Source organism: Mesoplodon mirus, assembly GCF_964341445.2.
Source record: "Mesoplodon mirus genome assembly, chromosome: 1".
NCBI lineage: Eukaryota > Metazoa > Chordata > Mammalia > Artiodactyla > Ziphiidae > Mesoplodon > Mesoplodon mirus.
The window spans coordinates 22,580,199-22,604,138 of NC_138976.1; the positions used below are offsets into that span (position 1 = coordinate 22,580,199).

Genomic DNA, 23,940 nt, shown 5'->3' on the forward strand with positions numbered 1-23,940 from the left:
AAACTGGGTTTTTGAGCAAGACATGACATGTCACCAACATGACTGATTTTCAGAGTTCATCCAGTTGTATATAGAATTGTTCAGTCAGGGATGTTTATGTGCCTTTATTCTCTACTGCAGTACCCTGACAGCCTTCATTCATATGACACTGTGCTTTTCCCCACTGGGCATAGACTTAGCTTTAGTATTTTTCTCAGCCTAGCACTCCATGTAGCTAGTTCTAGTTGATGGTAATTGACAACCCTGGAGAACTCTGTCACCCCTGGTTGTGAGGGTGGGAAGATTGGGTATGAGAAGATTTGTCCTTGAATCAGAAAATTAGAAAGAAAGGATGGAATGTAAGAAATTCAAGTACAGTTGCTTGGCCAGGCTAACTAGATATTGAAGGAAAGGAAAGGAGTGAAAAATAAAAAATCCAACTATACTCCATAGTCTTAGAATTTAGGGTATATCTAGTGTACTTCTAGTTTTTTGAGGGGGAATGACTGGTGGTATTATTAGCATAGGACCCCAAATAGCCTGTCTCCAGGAGATCTTTCGTAAGTCTAATTTATTCCTAGTAGAAATTGCAAGCTACTCAGTATGTTCTTGCAACCAAGAAACCTGTATTTCAGAGTCCCTTCCATCTTCTACTTTGTCAGAGAGCTTCTTATTTATAGATTTGCAAAAGAGTTATTTGTCTGGTGTTACAGTGATTGTCTGATAATGATATGCTAAGTAGATTCCCATATAACATAAGAATGTTCCAAGGCATCTTGTTTGAGAGTCAGAGATTCTCCTATCTAATAATTTGAATTAAAAAATTTTGACTTCCTGTTTTGGGTGGTGATCTCCTTCAGTCTACTGTCTCTCATTTGTTTCTGCTTCAAGGACCTTGCCCTGTGCCTGCAATATACTCTTTTAAAATTGAATCATGGTGGTGTTGTTTCTGAGTTCTTCTATTTTGAATAGCCAAAGAATCTGAGTCTAGAAGATGTGATCACCAGTGATGAAAATTATGTGGCTGGATTAATAGACTATGAATGGTGTGAAGATATTTCATCAACAGGTGTGGCTACTCCACAAACACCACAGGTTGGTTATTTTTATTACTGTTTAAAGTAGAATATGTTATCTCAATTATAAAAAATATATAGGCTCTAACATAAGATCTAGTTTGTGCTTGCAAATTTAATGAATTCCTAAGCCATTGAAAATATTAATGGGAGATTGTTGGAATATAAATGAAAGGGAAGCCAATTATTTCTAAGTTGAAGAAAGCCAAGATTCCATTTTGGAGCACTTCACCACTCTTTTTTCCTTCCCTTCCCTCCCCTCCTCTTTAAAAAATGAGGTATAATTTACATGTCCCTCTTGCTCCACAAACTTATCAATACTTGATATTTTTTGTTATTTAATATTTTCTAATCTGGTGAGTGTAAAGTGATATCTCACTGTGGTTTTAATTTGTACTTTTCTGGTTATTTATGTATCTTTTCATATTAATCAGCCAATGGTTTTTCCTGTTTTATGAAATGGCTTTTTTAATGTACTTTGCCTATGTTTCTGTTGGATTGTTTCTTTTTTCTTGGTGGTATTGAGGAAGTTCTTAATTTAATTTTAATTTTAATCCTTTGTTGGTTGTGTGTTGCAGGTATATTGTCTGAGTTTGTCACTTGTCTTTTTACTTTGATGGCAGAAGTCATTAATTTTAATGTTACAGGTTGTCAGTATTTTCCTTTATGGCTTATAATTTTTGTGTATTTTAAAAGAAATCATTTTACAGAAGTCATAAATGCATTCACATATCTTGCTTCTAAAAGTTTTAAAGCTTTTCCTTTCACATTAAGTCTTTAGTCTGTGGAGAATTAATTCTCTTGTATGGTATGAGGTAGGGAATCAATTTTTCCCTTTTATAATCAGTTGTGCCAGCACCATTGACAAGTCCAGTCTTTCTGCACTGATCTACAGTGGCACTTCTGTCATATATCAAGTTGATATATAAGTGTGTCTGCTTCTGAGAAATATTTTGTTTTATTGGTTTATTTGTACGAATACCATGTGTCTTATTTCTTTAGTTTTATAATATTTCTTTTATCTGGATGGCCAATTTGCTCCCATCTTCTTCTTCTTTAAGAATGTCTATTCTTGCTCCTTTGCATTTCCATATACATTTTAGAATCATTTTGATAAATTGTACATACACTTAAAAATTGAAGTTACATTGACTCTAGGATTCAACCTGGGAAAAATTGAAGTCTATATCCTCAAATCCCCCTATCTGTAAACACAGTATACCTCTCTATTTATTAGGTTTTAGTTAATTGCTTTCAATAAAATTTTATAAATTTCTCTAAAATGATCTTACATATCTTTTACTAGATTTATTCCTGAGTACTTTTGTTTTTTATTGCTATTGGGAATGGTAGGTTTTTTTAAATCACATTTTTTTTTTTTTTTTTGCGGTATGCGGGCCTCTCACTGTTGTGGCCTCTCCCACTGCGGAGCACAGGCTCTGGACGCGCAGGCCCAGCGGCCATGGCTCACGGGGCCCAGCCGCTTCGCGGCATGTGGGATCTTCCCGGACCGGGGCACGAACCTGTGTCCCCTGCATCGGCAGGCGGGCTCTCAACCACTGTGCCACCAGGGAAGCCCTGTATATCCTTTTGAGTGTTGTAGAAAATTATATCATCTATGGATGACAGTTTTGTTACTTCCTTTCCAGTTCTTATGCCTTTAATATCTTTTTATTACTGCACTTAGTAGTCCTAGCAGTATAGTAAGCATTCTTCTGTTCTTCCCAGTTGTAGAATGATGCTTCTAATATTTTATCATTCAATATGATGTTTGTTCTCTCTTTTTCCCTCCCCTTTCCCCTTCCCCCTCCCTGTTCTCCTTTCCCTTATCCTTCTTTTCCCTCTCTCCCCTCTGTGCCCCCCGACCCCATATTTTTCAGATTAAGACCTTTTTTTCATCTAGTCCTGGTTTGCTAAGATTTGTTTAAAAATTATGAATCTTTGTTGCAGAAAAAAGGTTAGATAGAATTCATCTGTTGAGATAATCATCTGGTTTTGTTCTTTCCATTTGTTAATGTAGTATATGTTATATTAATAGATTTGATGTTAAACCAATCTTGCATTCTTTAGATAAGCCCAGTTTGTCATGATGTATTACTATCTTTTTTATACATTGCTGGGTTTAGTTTACTAACATTTTGTTTAGTTTTTTTGCGTCTATGTTCTTATATAAGATTGGCCTATTATCTTCTTTCTTATATGATTTTTTTCTTTTGAAAACTTTAATTTTATTATTATTGATACATAAGTAATACATAGATACATTCATCTTGTAAAAAATTCAAACAATATGGAACAGCTGAATAAAGAGTGAAAGGCTTTCTTCTCCAGTTTTTGCATCCCATCCCATCTTATATTAATCATATCTGATTGACATTAAGATTATAACTAGTCTTTGAAAATGACTTGGGACATATTGTTTCTTTTTTATTCTCTGGAATTTTTTTTTTTTTTTTTTTTTTGCAGTATGCGGGCCTCTCACTGTTGTGGCCTCTCCCATTGCGGAGCACAGGCTCCGGATGCGCAGGCTCAGCGGCCATGGCTCACAGGTCCAGCCACTCCACGGCATGTGGGATCCTCCTGGACCGGGGCACGAACCTGTGTTCCCTGCACCGGCAGGCGGGCTCTCAATCACTGCGCCACCAGGGAAGCCCTCTGGAATGGTTTTTAAGAGCTATTAATTATATTTTCCTTGAATGTATGATAGAACTTATTATGTAACTATCTGGGCCTGGAATGTTTCTGTGAGAAGCTAGTCAACTACTGATTCAATTTCTTTTGTGTTTATAGGACTACGCAGTATTTCAATTTTTTTTCATCAGTTTGGTGAATTTTGTTTTTCTAGTGTCCATTTCGTACAAGTTTTAAAAAATGTTTTGGCATAAAATCAACAGGAGGATATTATGATCTTGTTAATATCTGTAGTATCTGTGTTTATGTCCCCCTTTTCATTGCTGAAGTGTATTTGTTTATTGCAGCTCTTTCATTTTTTGGATCAGTCTTACCAGAGTTTTGTCCATTTTATTAGTCTTTTCAAAGAACCAACTTCTGGCCTTATTGATTCTATTATATTTTAGTTTCCATTTTGTTATTTTCTGCCTTTATTTTTCTATTAGACCAATCTTATTAAATTCTGTTGTTAAATCTTCTACGTCCGTACTAATATTTTGTCTGCTTGACCCGTAAACTTATCTGCTTGAGAGTGGGATATGTTAAAAATCTTCTAATGGGATGGTAGTTTGTCATTTTCTTCTTGTAGTTCTATTTTTGCTTCATATATATATGTATGAAGGTATATAATTAGCATACAAGTTTAGAATTTTTATTCTGGTGAATTGAACCTTTTATCATTTATAGTGATCCTCTTTATTACTAGTTATATGTTTCTCCGTGAAGTCTATTTGTTTCTCTGATATTAAGATAGCTGTATTGATTTTTTTTTGTTGTTATTTGCTTGGTTTATATTTTTTTATCTTTTTATTTTCAACCTTTCATGCCCTTACATTTTAGGTATCTCTTTTTTTTTAAGATTTTAAATGACTTTTTTGAAGTATAGTTGATTTACAATGTTGTGTTAATTTCTGCTGTACAGCAAAGTGATTCAGTTATACCTACACACATTCTTTTTCAGATTCTTTTCCATTATGGTTTATCACAGGATATTGAATATAGTTACCTGTGCTATACAGTAGGATCTTGTTGTTTATCCATTCTATATATAATAGTTTACATCTACTAATCCCAAACTCCCAATCCATCCCTCCTCCACTCCCCCTAGGTATATCTCTTAAAAAACAACATATAGCTAGATTTGGTATGCAAACTGAAAATCTTTGTCTTTCAAGTGAGAGCTTACCAAATTTACATTTATTTTGGTTACTAATGTTCTTATTGTGTATCTGCCGTCTTATTTTGTGCTTTCTATTTGTCCCACTTTTTCTGTATTTTTTTCCTATATTTCTTGTTTCTTATGTCAATTTTTCCCTTCATTCCATTGGTTTCTATTTTATTTTAATATTTAATCTAACATGCTATTTAACTTAACCAAATAAAAAGTTAATCTGTATCTTTACTTTTCTTCTAAACATATGAAATCCTTAGAACACTAATCTCTGATCACCCTCTCTTAGATTACTAAATACTATTGATATGTCAGTATTTTAGCTATCTATTTTTTTTAGCTTTCCGTTCTGAAATCTTTATATATTCACAGAAAGTTACAAAAGTAGTAAACGGAGGTCTCTTGGACCTTTCACTCATTTTTCTCCACTAGTTACATCTTTTTTTTTTGAAAAATGTATTTATTTTTTGGCTGCGTTGGGTCTTCGTTGCTGTGCATAGGCTTTCTCTAATTGAGGTGAGCGGGGGCTACTCTTTGTTGCAGTGCGTGGGCTTCTCGTTGCAGTGGCTTCTCTTGTTGCAGAGCACAGGCTCTAGGCGCGTGGGCTTCAGTAGTTGTGGCACGTGGGCTCAGTAGTTGTGGCTCGCGGGTTCTAGAGCACAGGCTCAGTAGTTGTGGTGCATGGGCTTAGTTGCTCTGCGGCATGTGGGATCTTCCTGGACCAGGGCTCGAACCCGTGTGCCCTGCATTGGCAGGCGGATTCTTAACCACGGAGCCACCAGGGAAGCCCCAGTAGTTACATCTTGCATAACTGTGGTACAATTTGTTTTTAGCTCTATACATTTTTAACTTCATAAATTACATATTATTTTTAGAATGTATACTATCAGTATTTATTTGATTGACTCACATTTTCTTTTGTTTACTTACCCTTCTTATCTCTCAAACCTTCATTCTAAAATTATTTTCTTCTTCCTGGAGTACATCCTTTAAAAATTCCTTTAGTGGAAGTCACAGTTGATGGCAAACACTCTTTCTAAATGGGCTAAAATTGTCTTTATTTCACTTTCATTTTTGGAATGTAGTTTCCTTCTGTATTGATTTCTAGTTTATCAGTTATTTTACACTCTGCAGTTTGAAGATATTATTCCACTCTCTTCTTGCTTCTGTTGTTACCATTGAGAAATCTCTGTCAGTCAGGTTCCTTTCTAGTTAGTCTTCTCCCTGGCTCTTTTTAGGATTTTCTCTTTGTTTTTGGTGTTCTGCAGTCTCACTGTTAGGGTTACTGTCTCTGTGGGTAGTGTCCTCTAGAGTTGTACAGCCTAGTAAATACAGATATGGATTTCTTTTTATTTATCTTGTTTATGATTCATTGTGTTTCCTGTATTTGAGGATTTGTATCTTTAATCAATTTTGGAAAATTGCTTGAATAATTGCTGCTTTTTCATCGTCTTTATTATCTATCTCTGGACTTAGAATAGGCATATGTTAGACCATTAAATTTCATTTTCCATTTATTTTAAACTCTCTTTCATATATCCCATATCTTTCTCTCTGGCCTGCATTCTAGATCATTTCAGATTAATTTCACATTCACATTCTTTTTTTCATTTCTATCTAATCTGTTATTTGACATGTCTATTGAATTTTTCATTTTTATCATTATGTTTTTTATTTCTAGAGATTTTTATTCTTTTTCAAAACTGCTTTAACATTCCTCTTCATGTTTTCAATTTCTTTTATTATTTTAAACATATGAACATATTTATATTCTCTACTTGGTAATTTCAGTATCTGACATCTTTATGGGTCTGATCCTTTTGTTTATTTTTTTCTGCTGACTTTTGCTCATGGTGTTTGTATCTTTTGGCTTTTTTTTTTTTTTTTTTTTGGTACGCAGGCCTCTCACTGTTGTGGCTTCTCCCGTTGCGGAGCACAGGCTCCGGACGTGCCGGCTCAGCGGCCATGGCTCACGGGCCTAGCCGCTCTGCGGCATGTGGGATCTTCCTGGACCGGGGCACGAACCCGTGTCCCCTGCATCGGCAGGCGGACTCTCAACCACTGTGCCACCAGGGAAGCCCGCATTTTTTTTTTTAATAGGCTCATTTTTCTTGGGACTCTGTGCGAATTCTTCGAAGCTTGGATTAAGGGTTGAGGTCTTGGGTTGTGTTGGATTGAAGCTTTTCTTTCAGCTAGGAATTGTGTTTGCTTCTGTCCTGTCACGTTCCTGGAACACAACCAGTTTAGGACTAGGACTACTTTAAATCAAATTCTAGGCTTGAAAGTTCTGGGGATCATGCAGGTAGTATGAATTTGGGCTCCAAACCTTTGTGAAGACTGTCCTGTGGCAACTTAAAACTTATTAAAGGAAACTCTCTTTTCTCCTCCAGAGCCATGGCCAGGACAGACACGTTTTCCTACCGAGTCCTTTGCAGGGCAGGTTTACATTTAATTCACCCTTTCATTTTAGTTATAGCCCCTCCTGGCTTTACATGGGAGCTTTGGCTCTAATTTAGCACTGTGCGTGAGTCTAATCTACTCCTACTGTAGATTATATGAGAGAGTAGGTAGATGCCCTTAGGGCAGCAGACAGTTTCAGCCTTGATTACATCTCTGAATTCCTGCTCCTATTTTTAGTTTGGCCTCTGAGGATTTTCCTATCTTTTTTGCAAGCTCGACCATAAATTTTAAAGGATTAAAGTATATTTTCTATCCAACATTTCTGTTAGAGTATTTTAACATGGTTTTTCTGAGCCAGTCATTGACTAAACTTTTATTTCTTGTTACATATTAGAGACAAACTGGCAGTCCAGGTATGGGAAGCAATTCTTAGGGATTTATATGTGCCCATCCTCAATTGCCTAGAATCTGGGTATGTTTGGTTAAATACGGCCCAAAACATGTTGAAAATTACCTGTCAATAGAACAGCCTAAAGTGATCTACATGTACTAAAGAGAACTGAATATACATTTTCAAATTTCCTGGTATTGCCCATAATATCCTTTTGATAGTGTTTCATTTTAATAAAAATGGTGCAAGGTAATTTGCAAATGATTAAGGCACGTTGTAAAGAAATTGACGTTTCTTCTTCAGTGTGCTTTATCCAGTAACTTTTATTTTCCAGTTTGCCAAGCATTGGACAGAGTCAAATGGTCTGGAATCTAAATCATTAACTCCAGTATTATGCACAGCATCTGCCAATAAATTAAAGAACAAAGAGAATGTATATACTCCTAAGTCTGCTGTGAAGAATGACGAGTGCTTTTCATTTCCTGAGCCAAAGACTCCAGTTAATAAGAACCAGCATAAAAGAGAAATACTCACTACACCAAATCATTACAGTACACCCTCAAAAGGTATTTGCTGTGTAGATTAAACAGTGGTAAAACATCTTGAAATTCCTTCTTCTTATCATGCTAAATAAACATATAGCAGGTCAGAAATGGCTAGCAATGCTCTCAGGAATTGCTAGGAGAAGCCAAGCTGCTTTTTAAGCATATGTTATTTGCATTAGTTGAAATGAAAGCATATTAATCACCTTCAAATTTTTTGTATACTCTCAGTATACAAAGATGAAAACTGTTTTGATAGATATTGTTGATTAATTTTATTTTCTTGTTCTTATGGAACCAGTGAGAGTAATGCTGTATGGTCATAGAGAGTAATGGTCAAACGAAACAAAACCCCCGATCTGTTTTTAAAAGCTTGTAATCTTATATTTATTATGAAGTGAATATTATTATCTCTCATTGGTGTACTTTTAGATCATGAACAAAAAGTTAACTAATGAGTAGTTACCAGATTTGTTAATGCAGGTTTGTCACAAACTATCTGGTATACAAATACCCTACTAGAATAAAACACCAAATTTTGGAATAGGGAATATAAAAATAACCAAAGCTTACAATCTCTTTAATAACTTTTGTCAGCTTTCACAGGGGACTATTCTCTTTGCCTGATAGGAGTTGAAAGGGCTATGAATTGAATTAACACCTCTCAGTAGTATATTCATTAAAGGCATAAATACAGATTGACTTTTATTTATAGAAAGGAGAATCAGTAATCATGAAATATTATTTATGTGATCTATTTATATTTTTCACATGATATTTGTGATAAAATCATAAGCATGGCCTCAGTTTTACAGTGAAGAAAAAGAAGAGCCACACATGTAAGGCAAAATGATTTTGTTTTTATTATAAATCATCTGGAAACATTTCTTTAAAGGATTAGAGCCTTAACATCACTGGGCAAGTGATTACAATATTTCTGAGCCAATAAATGCGGTGATATATGCATTATAGATGGAAAATTTGAAACTATAGCATGTCAGCTACATATGGTTTGTGTTTGTTGTTTTTCTAATAGCTAGAAACCAGTGCCTGAAAGAGACCCCAGTTAAAATGCCAGTAAATTCAGCAGGAACAGAGAAGTTAATAACAGGTGTCATTAGCCCTGAGAGGCGGTAAGTGTTCAGTTTTGTATAGTTTGTTTAGTATATGTAACCAGATTTCCTTTTTTCATATATGATAAACCCACTTAAGGTAAACCATCATGTAGATTCTGTCAGGGACTATAGGAATGTCTGTATGAACGTGGTCTGTGGTCATTACTGAGGCTGTTGCCACTGCCTTTCTCAGGGTGGAATTGTGAGACTCATCAGCAGTACGACTGGCACCTTAACTTAAAATACAGTTCCTGTGCTGAGGCCCATCTTTCCCTACACTTCTGCCAGTGGAGTATAGACATCCAGTAACAAACAGCAGTCACTCAAATATTAAAGATCCTAAAGGGTGCTTCAGGTAAAGCCCATTCCTCTTGTACAAACAGGTCTGCAGCATAGGTGACCTTTCATTATCTTTTATAGCTATTTTTTTTTGAGCAGGCTCCATTTTGAGGATAATTGGGAGAATTAGAATGTGAACTAGATATTAGATGCCATGGCATTTTTATTAATTTTCTTGATATCATAATGATATTGTGGTTATGTAGGAAGATGTCCTTATTCACTGGCGATGTATGCTGAAGTGTTTCAGAGTAAAAGGTTGTGATATCTTTTTTAATATTCATTCATTCATTCATTCTGTGCCAGGTCTTAGTTGCAGCATGCGGGATCTTTGCTGCGGCATGCAGGATCTTTAGTTGCGGCGTGTGGGGTCTTTTAGTTGCGGCATGCGGACTCTTAGTTGCGGTGTGTGGACTCTTAGCTGTGGCACGCAGACTCTTAGTTGCAGCAGGCGAACTCTTAGTTGCCGCATGCATGTGGGATCTAGTTCCCCGACCAAGGATTGAACCCAGGCCTCCTGCATTGGGAGCACATAGTCTTGCCCACTGGATCACCAGGGAAGTCCCAAGGGTTGTGATATCTTCAGATGGATTACTTTGATGTACATATTTTTAATGTATTTATTATATATATGTAGAGAAAGCAAATGTGGCAAAATATTAACAGTTGTTGACTCTAGAAGGATATATGGATGGTTATTATACTTTTTGTTCAACTTTTCTATATATTTGACACTAAAAAAAAAGGTAAGGGAAAAATAGTTTTGATAGTTGACTTGGGGGAAAGTTGATGGCTACATTTCAGTGGAAGATGGCTTTTGTGCTCCCTGAGGAAGAGTAAGATGGCTTGGCCAGGCATACCTGAATGAGGTGCACCTAACAGCCAGGACAAATGTACCTCTGTGAGGGACCCAACAGTCAGGAAGTCCAACTCTTACTCATGGGTTCATTGTTTTTTTTTTTTAAGGTGTCGCTCAGTGGAACTCAACCTTAACCAAGTACATGTAGAGGATACTCCAAAAAGAAAAGGAACCAAAGTGTTTGGGAGCCTTGAGAAGGGGTTGGATAAGGTTATCACTGTGCTTACCAGGAGCAAAAGGAAGGGCTCGGCCAAAGATGGGCCAAGAAGACTAAAGGTAAGTGGACTGGAATTCTTTAATATGGATTTTAGAAGCTGACTGCTAACTGAACTACTTTTTTTTTTTAAAGGAAACTACTGAATGAATGAATTGATTAGTATTTTTAATTTATTTAATACATATTTTTTGAGCACCTAAAATATACATGTTACTATGCAGTGGGCTTTGAGAATGCAGAGGTAAATTAGATACAGTTGCTCCTTTGGAGGAGCAAATAACTAAAATTCAAATATTAAAGTTCACGTAGGGGGATTAAGCACAGAGGCAAAAGAGGAGGTGGGGAAGCATGGGGCATATATAAGGAACTGCCTTAAGGATGGGGGCTTGAGGTCAGTTGTCCTATCTCTGGTACATAGGAGAGTCCCTGACACATGGGTACCTTTGTAGGCCCTCACGAAATATCTGAATGCATGGGAAGTTAATTTGAACTTTGAGTGTGTTGTGTGTGAGGAAAATAGCAACAGGTCAGGAAAATAGGCTGGCTAAGACGTTTGGACCTTACTTGACAGACCTATTATGTTTTTAGAGCATGTTTAATGTGTCAGTGGTGTGGACAGTATATTTGGTGGGGATAGGAAAAGAAAAAGAAGTGATTAGTAGATATAAAGTACTTCTTACTCTCTTGGATTCTCTCTGAGCGTTCACTCAAACAACTAATGAATGATATTTTTGTTTGGGGGAAGTAAGAGGTGAAGGGAAGAATAAGAGACAGCTCATGTCTTTGAGGAACTCATAGAGCGGCAGTGAAAACAGGCAGGGATGTTGCTCTGATCCATGGGGCTTATTGCTGTAATAAAAACATGTTCCAAGAGGTGTGGGGCCCAGAGGAGGGAAGAGCAGATGGTGGTGTTCCCCATGATTTGGGGACTGGGTCTGTGTTTAGATTTTGCACTGAGAGTCTCATTTTGAGCAAATCTAGGCAGGTTTGGAGGAAGAAAAATGCTGAGCTGCTGGGTGGAAGGGTGCTTCAGGGGAGAATGTTCTGAGATCCCATTTATGTCCTGTCTTAAAGTGAGAGAATATAGGACTTCTCCATTAGTATTTGCTACCTTGTTGAACTTACATAATGCACTGGAGTTTTATGTTGCATATGGCTGTTTATTAGGCATATTTTATCTTTTTATTCTAAGAGTTCTCTAGTTGGAGACAGTTGTGAGGTATTTCATACCCTGATGTTGGGATTATGAAAATCATGGTGTCATTTCTCTGAAAATATTAAATAAAAATTAAGGAAACTTATCCAATTATATACATTATTGAGAAGCTCAGTGGTTATCAAATACTAATAGATGATATTCTAAAAATGTTCACCAATGTAAATTATTTGGAACTTGAATGCATTTTTCAGTAGGAACTGCTGTGATATTAGTTGGCTTTCTAGATATTTCCCAGTACTTCCAGGATGTAGGAGAAAAATCACAAGATTGGGAATGAGAAGCCTGGGTTGTAGCCTCAGCTTCATACAGTGTAGCTTGGATAAGTCATTTTATCTCTGACTATCTCAATTTTTTTATTTGTTAAAACTGGAGACAGTGTCTATCCTGGCAGCTTCACAGAGCTGGGATATATAAATGAGACTGTATGAGATGCTATATTGCATATGAAATGCTTTCTACATATAAGGTGTTCCAGTGTCAAGTATCATTATTATTATCATTGTTGAGCATTTTAACCCCAATGTAGCAGAACCACAGTTGTAATTAGCACACACCTAAGATCTGAAGCTTTATCTGACTTTGGATCTTTAACCCTTTATAATGTTTTAAGTTTTTCAGAACTGAAAGACTTACTTTAGGAGATTATCCTCATTTACCACCTAGTTCTTTTCTTTTCTTTTATTTATTTATTTATTTATGGCTGCATTGGGTCTTTGTTGCTGCGTGCGGGCTTTTTCTCCAGTTGTGAGAGCGGGGGCTACTCTTCGTTGTGGTGCACAGGCTTCTCATTGCGGTGGCTTCTCTTTGTTGTGGAGCACAGGCTCTAGGTGCGTGGGCTTCAGTAGTTGCAGCACGCGGGCTCAGTAGTTGTGGCTCACGGGCTCTAGAACATAGGCTCAGTAGTTTTGGCACACGGGCTTAGTTGCTCTGCAGCATGTGGTATCTTCCTGGACCAGGGCTTGAACCTGTGTCCGCTACATTGGCAGGTGGATGCTTAACCACTGAGCCACCAGAGAAGTCCACACCTAGTTCTTAAATTAAAAAATTATAAACTTACAGAAAAGTTAAAAGGATGGTACAAAGGGACTTCCTTGGCTGTTAAGTGGTTAAGACTCTGTGCTTCCACTGCAGGGAGCACGGGTTTGATCCCTGGTTAAGGAACTAAGATCTAGCATGCTACACGGTGCGACCAAAAGGAAAAAAAGGTGGTACAAAGAACACCTTAATTTTTTAAGGTAGCGAATCATATGTAGTTAAGCCCTCTTTTAGGAAGCAATCTATAAAAGTCTGAAATTTAAATAGATAAAATAGGATTATTTCTTTATTTTACAAAGGAATCACTTGAATTGTGATTTGAAAGTGTTCAGTTTGTTATTATCTTGAAAAAACCAATCTAATTTGGTGAAAAAGTCCTGGATTGGAGGCCAAGAGACAGGGGGGCCTGTCATAGCTGTGCCACTTGTTCCTTTTATAACTTGAAGCTGAGGTTCCTGAACTCTAGTCATTTGACAGTCACCTTCATGTTGGCATATCAGCATATCATCTGCACTGTTATTTATCTGGTACTTTCTTTATATGATGCATTTTAAAAGCAGATTTATAGAGGTATAATTGACATGCAATAATCTGCATATATTAAAAATGTACAGTTAATATAATTTGGCATTATATATGTACCTGTGAAACCACCACCACAATCGAGATGACTAACTTTATTTATTTATTTATTTGTTTGTTTATCTGTCTATTTATTTATTTATTTTTGGTTGTGTTGGGTCTTCGTTGCTGTGCACGGGCTTTCTCTAGTTGTGCCGAGCGGAGGCTACTCTTTGTTGCGGTGCACGGGCTTCTCGTTGCGGTGGCTTCTCTTGTTGTGGAGCATGGGCTCTAGGTGCGCGGGCTTCAGTAGTTGTGGCACGTGGGCTCAGTAGTTGTGGCTCCCGGGCTCTAGAGCACAGGCTCAGTAGTTGTGGCGCGTGGGTTTAGTTGCTCTGCGGCATGTGGAATCTTCCCGGACCAGGGCTCGAACCCATGTCCTCTGCATTGGCAGGCGGATTCTTAACCACTGCCCCACCAGGGAAGCCCCAAGATGACTAACTTTTTAAAAACTTGTATTTATTTTAAAGGAAACCATATGTCATTAGTTTTTCTAATCATATTTTGCTAAATCTGATTGGAACAAATATATAAATATTAAAATAAAAATATTTATCCATGTACCACTTAGAGTTATATTGTATAACTCCAGTTATTATTTTTATCACATTTTGGGAAACCCCATCTTAAGAAACTTATAGCTCTTCTTTGGGTCATAGGTTCTTAATGTGAAAAGAAAGGTAGTTGGGTCTTTTCTAACCTCAGCATTTTGTTATTTATAAAAAGAACTGAAATCTGAAAGACATAGAAAGTATAATTTTATTTGACAGTGAAGGTACTGCTAGAAAGGTAGGGATTTTATTCTGTCTCCAAAACCTATTAAAACAGTGCCTGGGGAAGTTCCCTGGTGGTCTAGTGGTTAGGATTCCGGGCTTTCACTGCCGTGGCCCGGATTCAGTCCCTGGTGGGGGAACTGAGATCCCCTGTAAGGCACATGGTGTGGCCAAAAAATAATAATAATAATTTTAAAAGTTAAAATTAAAAAGTAAAACAGTGCCTGGCACCTAGTAAGCCGTCAATAAATAGTTGTTGAATGAATGGATGGATAGATACTAATTAAGAATGAAGTTATTTCTGGACTTCCCTGGTGGTGCAATGGTTAAGAATCTGCCTGCCAATGCAGGGGATACGGGTTCAAGCCCTGGTCCAGGAAGATCCTACATGCTGTGGAGCAACTAAGCCCGTGCACCACAGCTACTGAGCCTGCGCTCTAGAGCCTGTGAAGCCACAACTAATGAGCCTGCGTGCCACAACTACTGAAGCCCACATGCCTAGGGTCTGTGCTCTGCAACAAAGAGAAGCTACTGCAATGAGAAGTCCGCGCACCGCAACAAAGAGTAGCCCCCACTCGCTGCAACTAGAGAAAGCCCACGCGCAGCAACAAAGACCCAACTCAGCCAAAAATTAATTAATTAATTTTAAAAAAGAAATTATTTCTGAGAATTATGCTGTTAGTGAATGAGAAAAAAATAACTTGACATTACTTTTTTAAAGGGATACTTGTTATATTCATTCCTTCATAGAATTGTCATAGAATCACCGCCTGGGATTCTGTAAAATTCCTTAAATGATCAAGAAAGAATTAAGGAAACACATGCAACTATATACAAGTGAAATTTTCTAGGGCATTTGTTTTTTCACAGTTTACATTTCAGGAGTCTTTATCACCGTGTAGAAAGGGGGAAATAGGTAGAGCTCAAAGAGATAGACATTATTTAATATTTATTTACTTACTAAAAAATTGGTAGGAGAGGAAGATGCAAATATAAAAAGGGTGATATGGATGCAGTTACTAATAAATGTGATTTATCCAAGCTTTCCCAGTGCCATCTCAATCCAACTTACCAAGAGTTGGTTGTAAATTCTTTCAGTGTTTTTCTTGAAATATTTCCACTTGAAATGGTACTATGTTGAGGAGTTTGGGATCTCTAAATGAGGTAGGATGGTCTTTGTGTTGATGTAAAGATTTACTTCTTAACCCCTTCTTTTTCTTTTTTAAGCCTCACTATAACGTGACTACAACCAGATTAGTGAATCCAGATCAACTCTTGAATGAAATAATGTCTATTCTTCCAAAGAAGCATGTTGACTTTGTACAAAAGGGGTAAGAAGCACACTTGGATCTATTACTTGACGTCTTTTGAACTTTGAGAAAACATAGGTTGATTCCCCTCTCAACCTATGTTTTTAATATAATTAAAAAATTATAAATTGTTTAACATAATTAAAAAATATATTTCTCTCGCCTCATTTTTCCAAAAAGCTTTTATGTTAGTGTCTGTGTTCATAATTTATTCTCTTTTGTTTTATATGAGCTATAGAAGTTTTTAAAGTGCCCATATTGTCACCACTTTCAAAGTTAGACTTTTTAAAATAGGAAAATCTGAACTGCTTCCAGTTTCTTTTGCATCTTCTATTTTTCTTTGATGTTCTGCTTTACAATAATATTTATAAGTTGTAATCTAAATTTATGAGACACCTAAAACAAATCAAGGATATATATATATAGACTCCTTCTCTTTATGACGTTCTATGTGACAGAACTGGTTTTCACTACTTTAGAAAATTATTTCACCTTAGCTGTTTCCCACTGTTGAATGAACTGCCATCAAAGCCTCCTTGGTCACGATCTCATGGTCTGGACAGCCAGACATCTTCTGGTTGCTTAAGATGTTCATATTTCTAAACATTTCCACTTAGTTATGTCTCTTTAAAATTTCATTATTAAAGCACTAACAAGAAGAGCCACTGGTAGATTAACAAAAGCATTTAATTGGAACAGTCAGTATAGAGTAAGATTTTAAGAAAAATCGTTTGCAAAAGTAATTTTACTTTTCATTATCTCTAAATGTTGGCAAGTGCTCTTATGTGAACCCTGGCTTTCTTCTTTAGGTATCATTTTATCACATCTAACTCTGACCTGTTCTTCGTGCTTGGGGTTTATCCACAGTGTTAGAACCTCTTGCCAAATCTGTGTTAGAAAGCTTTCGATTATTTTTCCTTCAGCGTATAATCTATAAGATCGGTAACTGGCTATTCACCAGTAATCTGTTCCTCAAACTTCCTGATCCACCCGAAGATCTGCCTTTATCCTTCTTTTTTCTTTTTACCTTCTCTGTTTGTTTTTACCTTCTTTGTGACAAAGCAGAATAACAAAAGCTAAATTTCTCAGTGATGTGGTGTCACTAATCTCGGTTATATTCCATTACTATCTTTTTCCAGTGAGGAAAAATCACTTTTTATCTTTGATATGACTAAATTGCTCTATGCTTCATCTTCCCATCAGGAACCTTAACTACAGGGTTTACCTTAATGGCATTTCTGATAGCAACTGCTTATTTTTAATAGATCAAGCCCCAAAGGACATAACTAAGTTAGTAAGAAAAAGAATGATATTTTAATACACCTTGTAATACAAAAAAGATACAAGTAATTTTTCCCCATTTACGTGGAACAGTGCCTAATTGTGTGCCCCTAAATATTTAGGGAACCGAAATTTAGAATTGATCCTATTGTTTATTGTTTGTATTTATCTATTGAAGATCAGTAAGACAATTAAATAAAACTAAAATATAATGTAAACAAATTAAAAGTTGATTTACATGAATTCAATTTATGCAACTTTGCAGGAACCATACCTATTTCTTAAGATGTGTGGAAGGCTTCATATAGACAGGGCCTTTCCATTATCAGAGTAGTTCATGTGGCAGTTCTAATTATATATGCCATTTGTTTCAACCATGGGAATGTACTGTCTCATTGGACTTTCTTTTATAACTCTGCCCTAAAGTGTTGTAATGATCATAACCTCTTATTACTGTTAGAAAAACCTCAGAAACATGTGTCCTACCGACAGGTTGCTGGCTTCAGCTTTATTTACATGAAAGACAGAAGTTTCTGATGAAGGGCACAAAATAAAATATTCTTAATCTTCCCTCTGCTTTCCTTTGTTGTGAACATTGTGGAAATGGCCTAATGTTCACAGATTACACCATTGAAAGACTTGCATAAAGGATGCCGGAAGATTTCTTGAGCATGAATGGCGTGTATAGCTATTAAAAAAGGGCTTTTCTTTGGAGCAATGGAGAATTCTGGTAAAGCCTTTTCATCTGTATTCTTTTTTGAGATCCTGGTTAGCTTTTGGGAAAACACCAGTCATACTCCATCACTAAAGCATATCTAGGTCATCTGGAAACTGTAGGCAGGACTATATTGCCTAATACGAAATAATGGTTCATTTTCCCCACTGGCCTCCTAGAGGCTTATAGAAATCTCTTGTATTATACAGAATATTCATGGTTCTCCTGCTAACTGGCTTCTTATCTTGTTTTTCACAGCTATACACTGAAGTGTCAAACACAGTCAGATTTTGGCAAAGTGACAATGCAGTTTGAGCTAGAAGTGTGCCAGCTTCAAAAACCCGACGTGGTGGGTATCAGGAGGCAGCGGCTTAAGGGTGATGCCTGGGTTTACAAGAGATTAGTGGAAGACATCCTGTCTAGCTGCAAGGTTTAATTGATGAATGGTTTCCATCCTGCCTGATGAGTATGGGTGCGATACAGCCTACATGGAGCCTGGTGTGATGGGTTTGATTTTTAAAGTCCTCTGGAACTACGAACTTGTTTCTAAAGAGCTGTCTTAAAGACCAATATCTTTTTGTTTTTAAACAAAAGATATTATTTCATGGATGAATCTAAGGCAAGCCCCTCTGGCATTATCTCTTACTGTCTTTTTTAATCATGTGCGTTGTATATTAATAACTGTTGACTTTCTTAGATTCACTTCCATACATGAATGTAAGCTCTTAACTATGTCTCCTTTTAATGTGTAATTTCTTTCTGAAATAAAACCGTTTGCGACTATAGCAGGCTTCTCCTCTTCTTTGTATTTGATTTTGATCCAAATAAAACCTCAAATGGCTTCTTGACTATTAAGTAGAGACTATTTGGAGTATGTTTTATCTGTTATCAAATATGCCTTGGGTAGAAAAACAGATAAGAATTCATTTGCATAATTTTTTCCTGTCTCTGATTTAAGTAGGATTTATTGAGATCGTTAACTAAGTCACAGCTGTGGTTACCAGAGTTAAACAACACATTTAATATGTTGAATAAAAGAGTATTGACTTCAGTATGTATGTTCAGTCAACAATGATAACTATCTGGACTATGAACCCCCATGAAATGTTACTTTATAGTAATTTTCCGTTAAGTCTCAGCGTTGGCCTCAAATTTGTATTTTTATTTCACTTTATTGGTCTCTAAAGGCCGGCGCTCAAGTTACCTTTGTATGGATTCTACCAATTAAACTAGTTGGAGAAAAAATAGCACTGTTTCTAGTCAGTAGTGAGGGAATGTTTTGTCATTCATTTATTCAGTAAACGTTTACTAAGTTTTTACAAGCGTTAGGTTCTAGGGCTGAAGATGATACTGTCTAGTAAACTCAAGGAGTTCAGAGTCTATTCGCAAGGCAGATACATCAACCAGTATTTGTAGCTTTGTCTGGAGGAGTAAGGGATGATTTCTTGAAGGAAACAGTATTTGGTCTTGAAGGATATGTAAGAGTTGAATAGAAAGAAGACAGAGTGTGACATTCTTGGCAGCACGAACGGTATGTGCAAAGGCGTAGAATTATAAAATGGCTTTGTGTGTTCAGGGTGGAGGCAGAAGGTGGTGCAGGGGAAAATAGCAGGAGATGAGAGTTGAAAATATAGCTGGAAGTAAGTGATGCAAAACTTGAAGGAACTTGAAGGCTCCACTGAACTGTTTGGATAAAGGAGAACTGTCAAGGGGTTTAAATTTTTTTATAACAGCTTTACTGAAATATAATTCACATACTATAAAATTACCCCTTTAAAGTGTACAATTCAGTGGTTTTTAGTATATTCACATTTGTGCAAGCATCACCACAATCTAATTTTAGAACATTTTCACCACCTGAAAGAGAAACCCTATACCCATCAGTGGTCACTCCCAATTCCTCCCCCCACACCAGCCCCTTAGCAACCACTAATCTACTTTCTGCCTTTATGGATTGACTGCTCTGGACATTTCGTATAAATGGAATCATATAATATTTGGCCTTTTGAGTCTGGCTTCTTTCAGCTTAGCATAATATTTTCAAGATTGATCATGTTGTAGCATATTTTAGTACTTCATTCTGTTTTACTGCTGAATGATATTCCATTGTATGGATATATCACATTGTATTTATCCATTTATCAGTTTATGGATATTTGGGTTGTATCTACTTCTTGGCTATTATGAATAATGCTGCTGTGGATATTTGTGTACAAATTTTTGTGTGGATGTAGGTGTTCAGTTCTCTAGTGTGTATACCTAGGAGTGGAATTTCTGAGTCACCTAACATTTTGAGAAACTGACAAACTGCTTACCATTTTATGATCCCACCAGCAATGTATGAGGGTTCTAATTTTCCCCACATTCTCTCTAACCCTTGTTATTGTCTGTCTTTTTTATTTTAGTCCTGTGAAGTAGTATGAAGTGGTATCTCATTGTGGTTTTGATTTTCTTTTCCCTAATGAATAATGATGTTGAACATCTTTTCGTGTGCCTGTTGGTCATTTGTACATCTTTTTTGGAGAAATATCTATTTTGAGCCTTTGCCCATTTTTAATTGGGTTGTCTTTTTATTGTTGAGTTGTAAGAATTCTGTAGTTTTAGATATAAGTCCCTTATCAAATACATATTTGTAATTTTTTTTCTCATTGTGTATGTTGTCTTTTTACTTTCTTGATGGTGTCTTTTGAAGAACAAAAGTTTAAAATTTTCTAAAGTCCAATTTATCTGTTTTTATAAAATATAAGAGAAGATCACTCTTCTATTCCTTCAGCAGATGGCATGGTCTGGAACAGTGACTCTTAAAAACTTTTGACCATGAACCATTGGAAGAAGCATATTTTACTTTGGGATCCATCACATAAACGTATTTATAAACACTGCTTAACCTTAATATAAGAGATACTATTCTCTATTCTATTTTCTCTTTTAAACATGCAGTCTGACAATTGCAATCCTTAAATTGGAGTTTTTAGTATATTTACTTTAAAAATTTTTTTAAATTAAAGATCTTTTTTGGGGATCAATTCAGTCTAGAAATGCTGTTATTAATTCTGCCACCCATAGACTGGATCAAGTAAAAATAGGTTCCCTGACTGCTATTTAGGATAAATCTTGCTTTTCTTTAAGGAAAATGTTAATGGTTGCCATATCATCTAAAAATCTATCACTTAGCTCTAATTCTATAGAACCATTTAGAAAATTAAAGGGATGTGAGTTAATTAAATGAGGCTGGGTTAGTTCCTAAGAGGCAAATATGGTTTAGATTGTTGACACTAAACTAAATCTGCATAGTTGTAAGTCGGCTCCATTCTCTATTGTCCAGCCACACCTGGGCTTCTTTATAGGGCATATATGAATCTTATGTCCAGAGGAAGAAGACAGTCTGAAAGAATGATGAGGGAATTTGTAAAGAATTGTTGAAGGAATTGGGAGTTTGGAACCTGGAGGACTCCCAAAGGGAGAGTATGGGTCTTGTTTTGGTGAGAATAGCAGGCAAAGAAAGTCCAGTGAAGAGTTGGAGGTAGAGGTCATATCTTATCCATCTTTGTGTCCCCAGCATGTAGTAGTGTCTGGAACATAGTAGGGACTCAGTATATACTTATCAAGTCGAACCATATTGGACTTTTTTTTTTTTTAATTTTTTGACCACACCATGTGACGTGCAGGATCTTAGTTCCCTGACCAAGGATTGAACCCATGCCCCCTGCAGTGGAAGTGTGGAGTCTTAACCTCTGGACCGCCAGGGAAATCCTTGATTCATATTGAACTTAAGCTCACAATAAACAGCTTTCAGAAAAACTCCAAGCTACATGACAAGAGAAAGGACACTTAGACATAGAGTGGTTTCCCTGTCATTGGAGGTGTTCAGACATGTTGGACAACTATTTGTGGGATAGGTCATAGAAGGGATTTAAGTACTGAGCTGAACCAATAGTCCTGAAGCTCCTGTCTGCTTTAGCATCTGAGGTCCAGTAACATCGTGGAAGACGATCAGTTGTTTGGATGATGGGAGTAGGGTGACCCCAGAAGCTTTTGCAGCAGCATTGTAGGTAGTTTTGAATATTTTGGAAGTTGGGAATGATAGAATGGTGAATGAATCACAGGAGCAATAAAAGATTGTGTTTGTTAGCTGTGATAGGGAGAAATAAAGCAATGATCATAGTAGCTGTCAGGTATTGAGTGCCCACTGTGTGCCAGATACTGTGCTGGATGATTTGTATCAGGGGTCAGCAAACTATGGCTCGTGGGCTACCCTGCAGCCTTTTCTGATAAAGTTTTATGGGAGCACAGCCAAGATAAAGTAGCTCATAATGTCTATTTTTGTGCTTCAGTGGCAGGGATGAGTAGTTTTGACAATGTATGACCGGCAAAACAGAAAGTACTTACTATCATAAAGTATTGAAAGAAGAAGTTTGCTGACCCCTGATTTAGATCTATGTTTTCAAATCATCATAACATATACACATTAACTCATTTATCTTTACACTAACTCTGCAAGGGAGGTGGTATCCTTTTTACAGGGGAGAATGCTGAGGCTCAGAAAGACAAAGTAATAACTCTCTCCAGGTTGTAAAACTTTTAAGTGCATTGGATTTGAACCAGGAATGACAGGCTCCAAAGTCCATGTTCTTTCCTATACTAGAAATAGAGGTAATACCTCTCTCCTGAAATTGTACCATATAGGAAACCATGATTATATATGATACTTATTAGATTGCTTTTTTATAGCAGCAATCTTACACAAACTGGTTAAGACATAGGAAAACTTCACTAATTCAGACCTTATTACAGTGTAATTTACTACAGTTGAGTGTGTTATGTGATTCTTTTTAGTAAAAGTAGCAAGTTCAAAGTGTCTTCATCTGAGTAAGGAGAATACAGTCTATTAAGGGAATAAGAATTGAAAGACTTTCAGCTTCTGGATTCCACAGTGATTTCATGCATTTTAAAAGCTTATTTTTATGATTATGATTATTATGTAATACAGGCCTACAGAATTATATATTTAAAAGCCTTCCTTGTAGAGTAGGATCCACTTCCTTTCCTTTTCCAGTTTCTAGAGGCTGCCTGCATTTCTCAGCTCATGGTCCTCATCCTCCATCTTCAAACAAAGATGATCACGTTGGGCCCACCCAGATAATGCAGGACTGTTTTCCTATTATAAGGCCAGATTTTGCCAACTTTAATTTTGTCTGCAAGCTTAATTCTCCTTTTAATATCTCATTTTCATATATCCCAGGAATTAGGTTGCATTGTCTTTGGTCAGGGGACATTCTTCTGCCTATCACAATGGTCAACTGATTTTTGACAAAAAAGCCGGGACGATTTGATGGGGAAGAACAGCATTTTCAACAAATGGTGCTCAGATAACTGGATATCCACATGTAAAAGTGAAGTTGGACCCCCTACCCCACACCATATAAAAAAATAACTTTAGAGACCTAAATGTAAAAGCTAAAATGATAAAAATTCTTGGAAAAACATACAGGATTAAATGTGACCTTGGATTAGGCAATGATTACTTAGATATGACATGAAAAGCACAAGCAACAAGAGGAAAAATAGATACACTGGACTTCACCAAAATTAAAAACTTGTGCTTCAAAGGACACCATCAACAAAGTGAAGTGGCAACCCACAGAATGGGAGAAAATATTTGCTAAACACCCATATGATAAATGACTTGTATCCAAAATATAAAAGAATTCTTAAAAGTCAACCATAAGAAAACAATACAACTTAAAAAATGGGTGAAAGATATAAATAGATGCTTCACCAAAGAAGATGGCAAATAAATGTATGACAAGGTGCTCAACATCATTTGTCACTGGAGAATTTCTAATTAAAACAAGATACCGGGCTTCCCTGGTGGCGCAGTGGTTGAGAGTCTGCCTGCTGATGCAGGGGACACGGATTCGTGCCCCGGTTCGGGAAGATCCCACATGCCGCAGAGTGGCTGGGTCCGTAAGCCATGGCCACTGAGCCTGCGCGTCTGGAGCCCATGCTCCGCAACGGGAAAGGCCACAACAGTGAGAAGCCCACGTACCGCAAAAAAAAAAAACAAAAAAAAAACAAGATACCACTATACACCTATTGGAATGGCTAAAATCCAAGAAACTGAAAATATCAAATATTGACAAGGATGTGGAGCACCAGAAACTCATTCATTGCTGGTAGAAATGCAAAATGGTGCATACACTTTGGAAGACATTTTGACAGTTTCT

At 36.7% G+C, this 23,940-nt stretch overlaps 1 protein-coding gene across 2 annotated transcripts in view; it reads left to right on the forward strand.

Moving 5' to 3' along the window:
* The window catches only part of MELK (maternal embryonic leucine zipper kinase), a 79,011-nt gene extending 60,479 nt beyond the window's left edge, over positions 1–18,532 (forward strand). For both annotated transcript variants that reach the window (XM_082642426.1, XM_082642427.1), the window contains exons 13-18: positions 952–1,074; positions 8,022–8,253; positions 9,266–9,362; positions 10,650–10,818; positions 15,635–15,738; positions 17,972–18,532. In XM_082642426.1, the coding sequence (XP_082498552.1) occupies positions 952–1,074; positions 8,022–8,253; positions 9,266–9,362; positions 10,650–10,818; positions 15,635–15,738; positions 17,972–18,149 (903 nt within the window). In that variant the 3' untranslated portion in view covers positions 18,150–18,532. The remainder of the gene's footprint in view (positions 1–951; positions 1,075–8,021; positions 8,254–9,265; positions 9,363–10,649; positions 10,819–15,634; positions 15,739–17,971) is intronic.
* Positions 18,533–23,940: the final 5,408 nt, after the last annotated feature.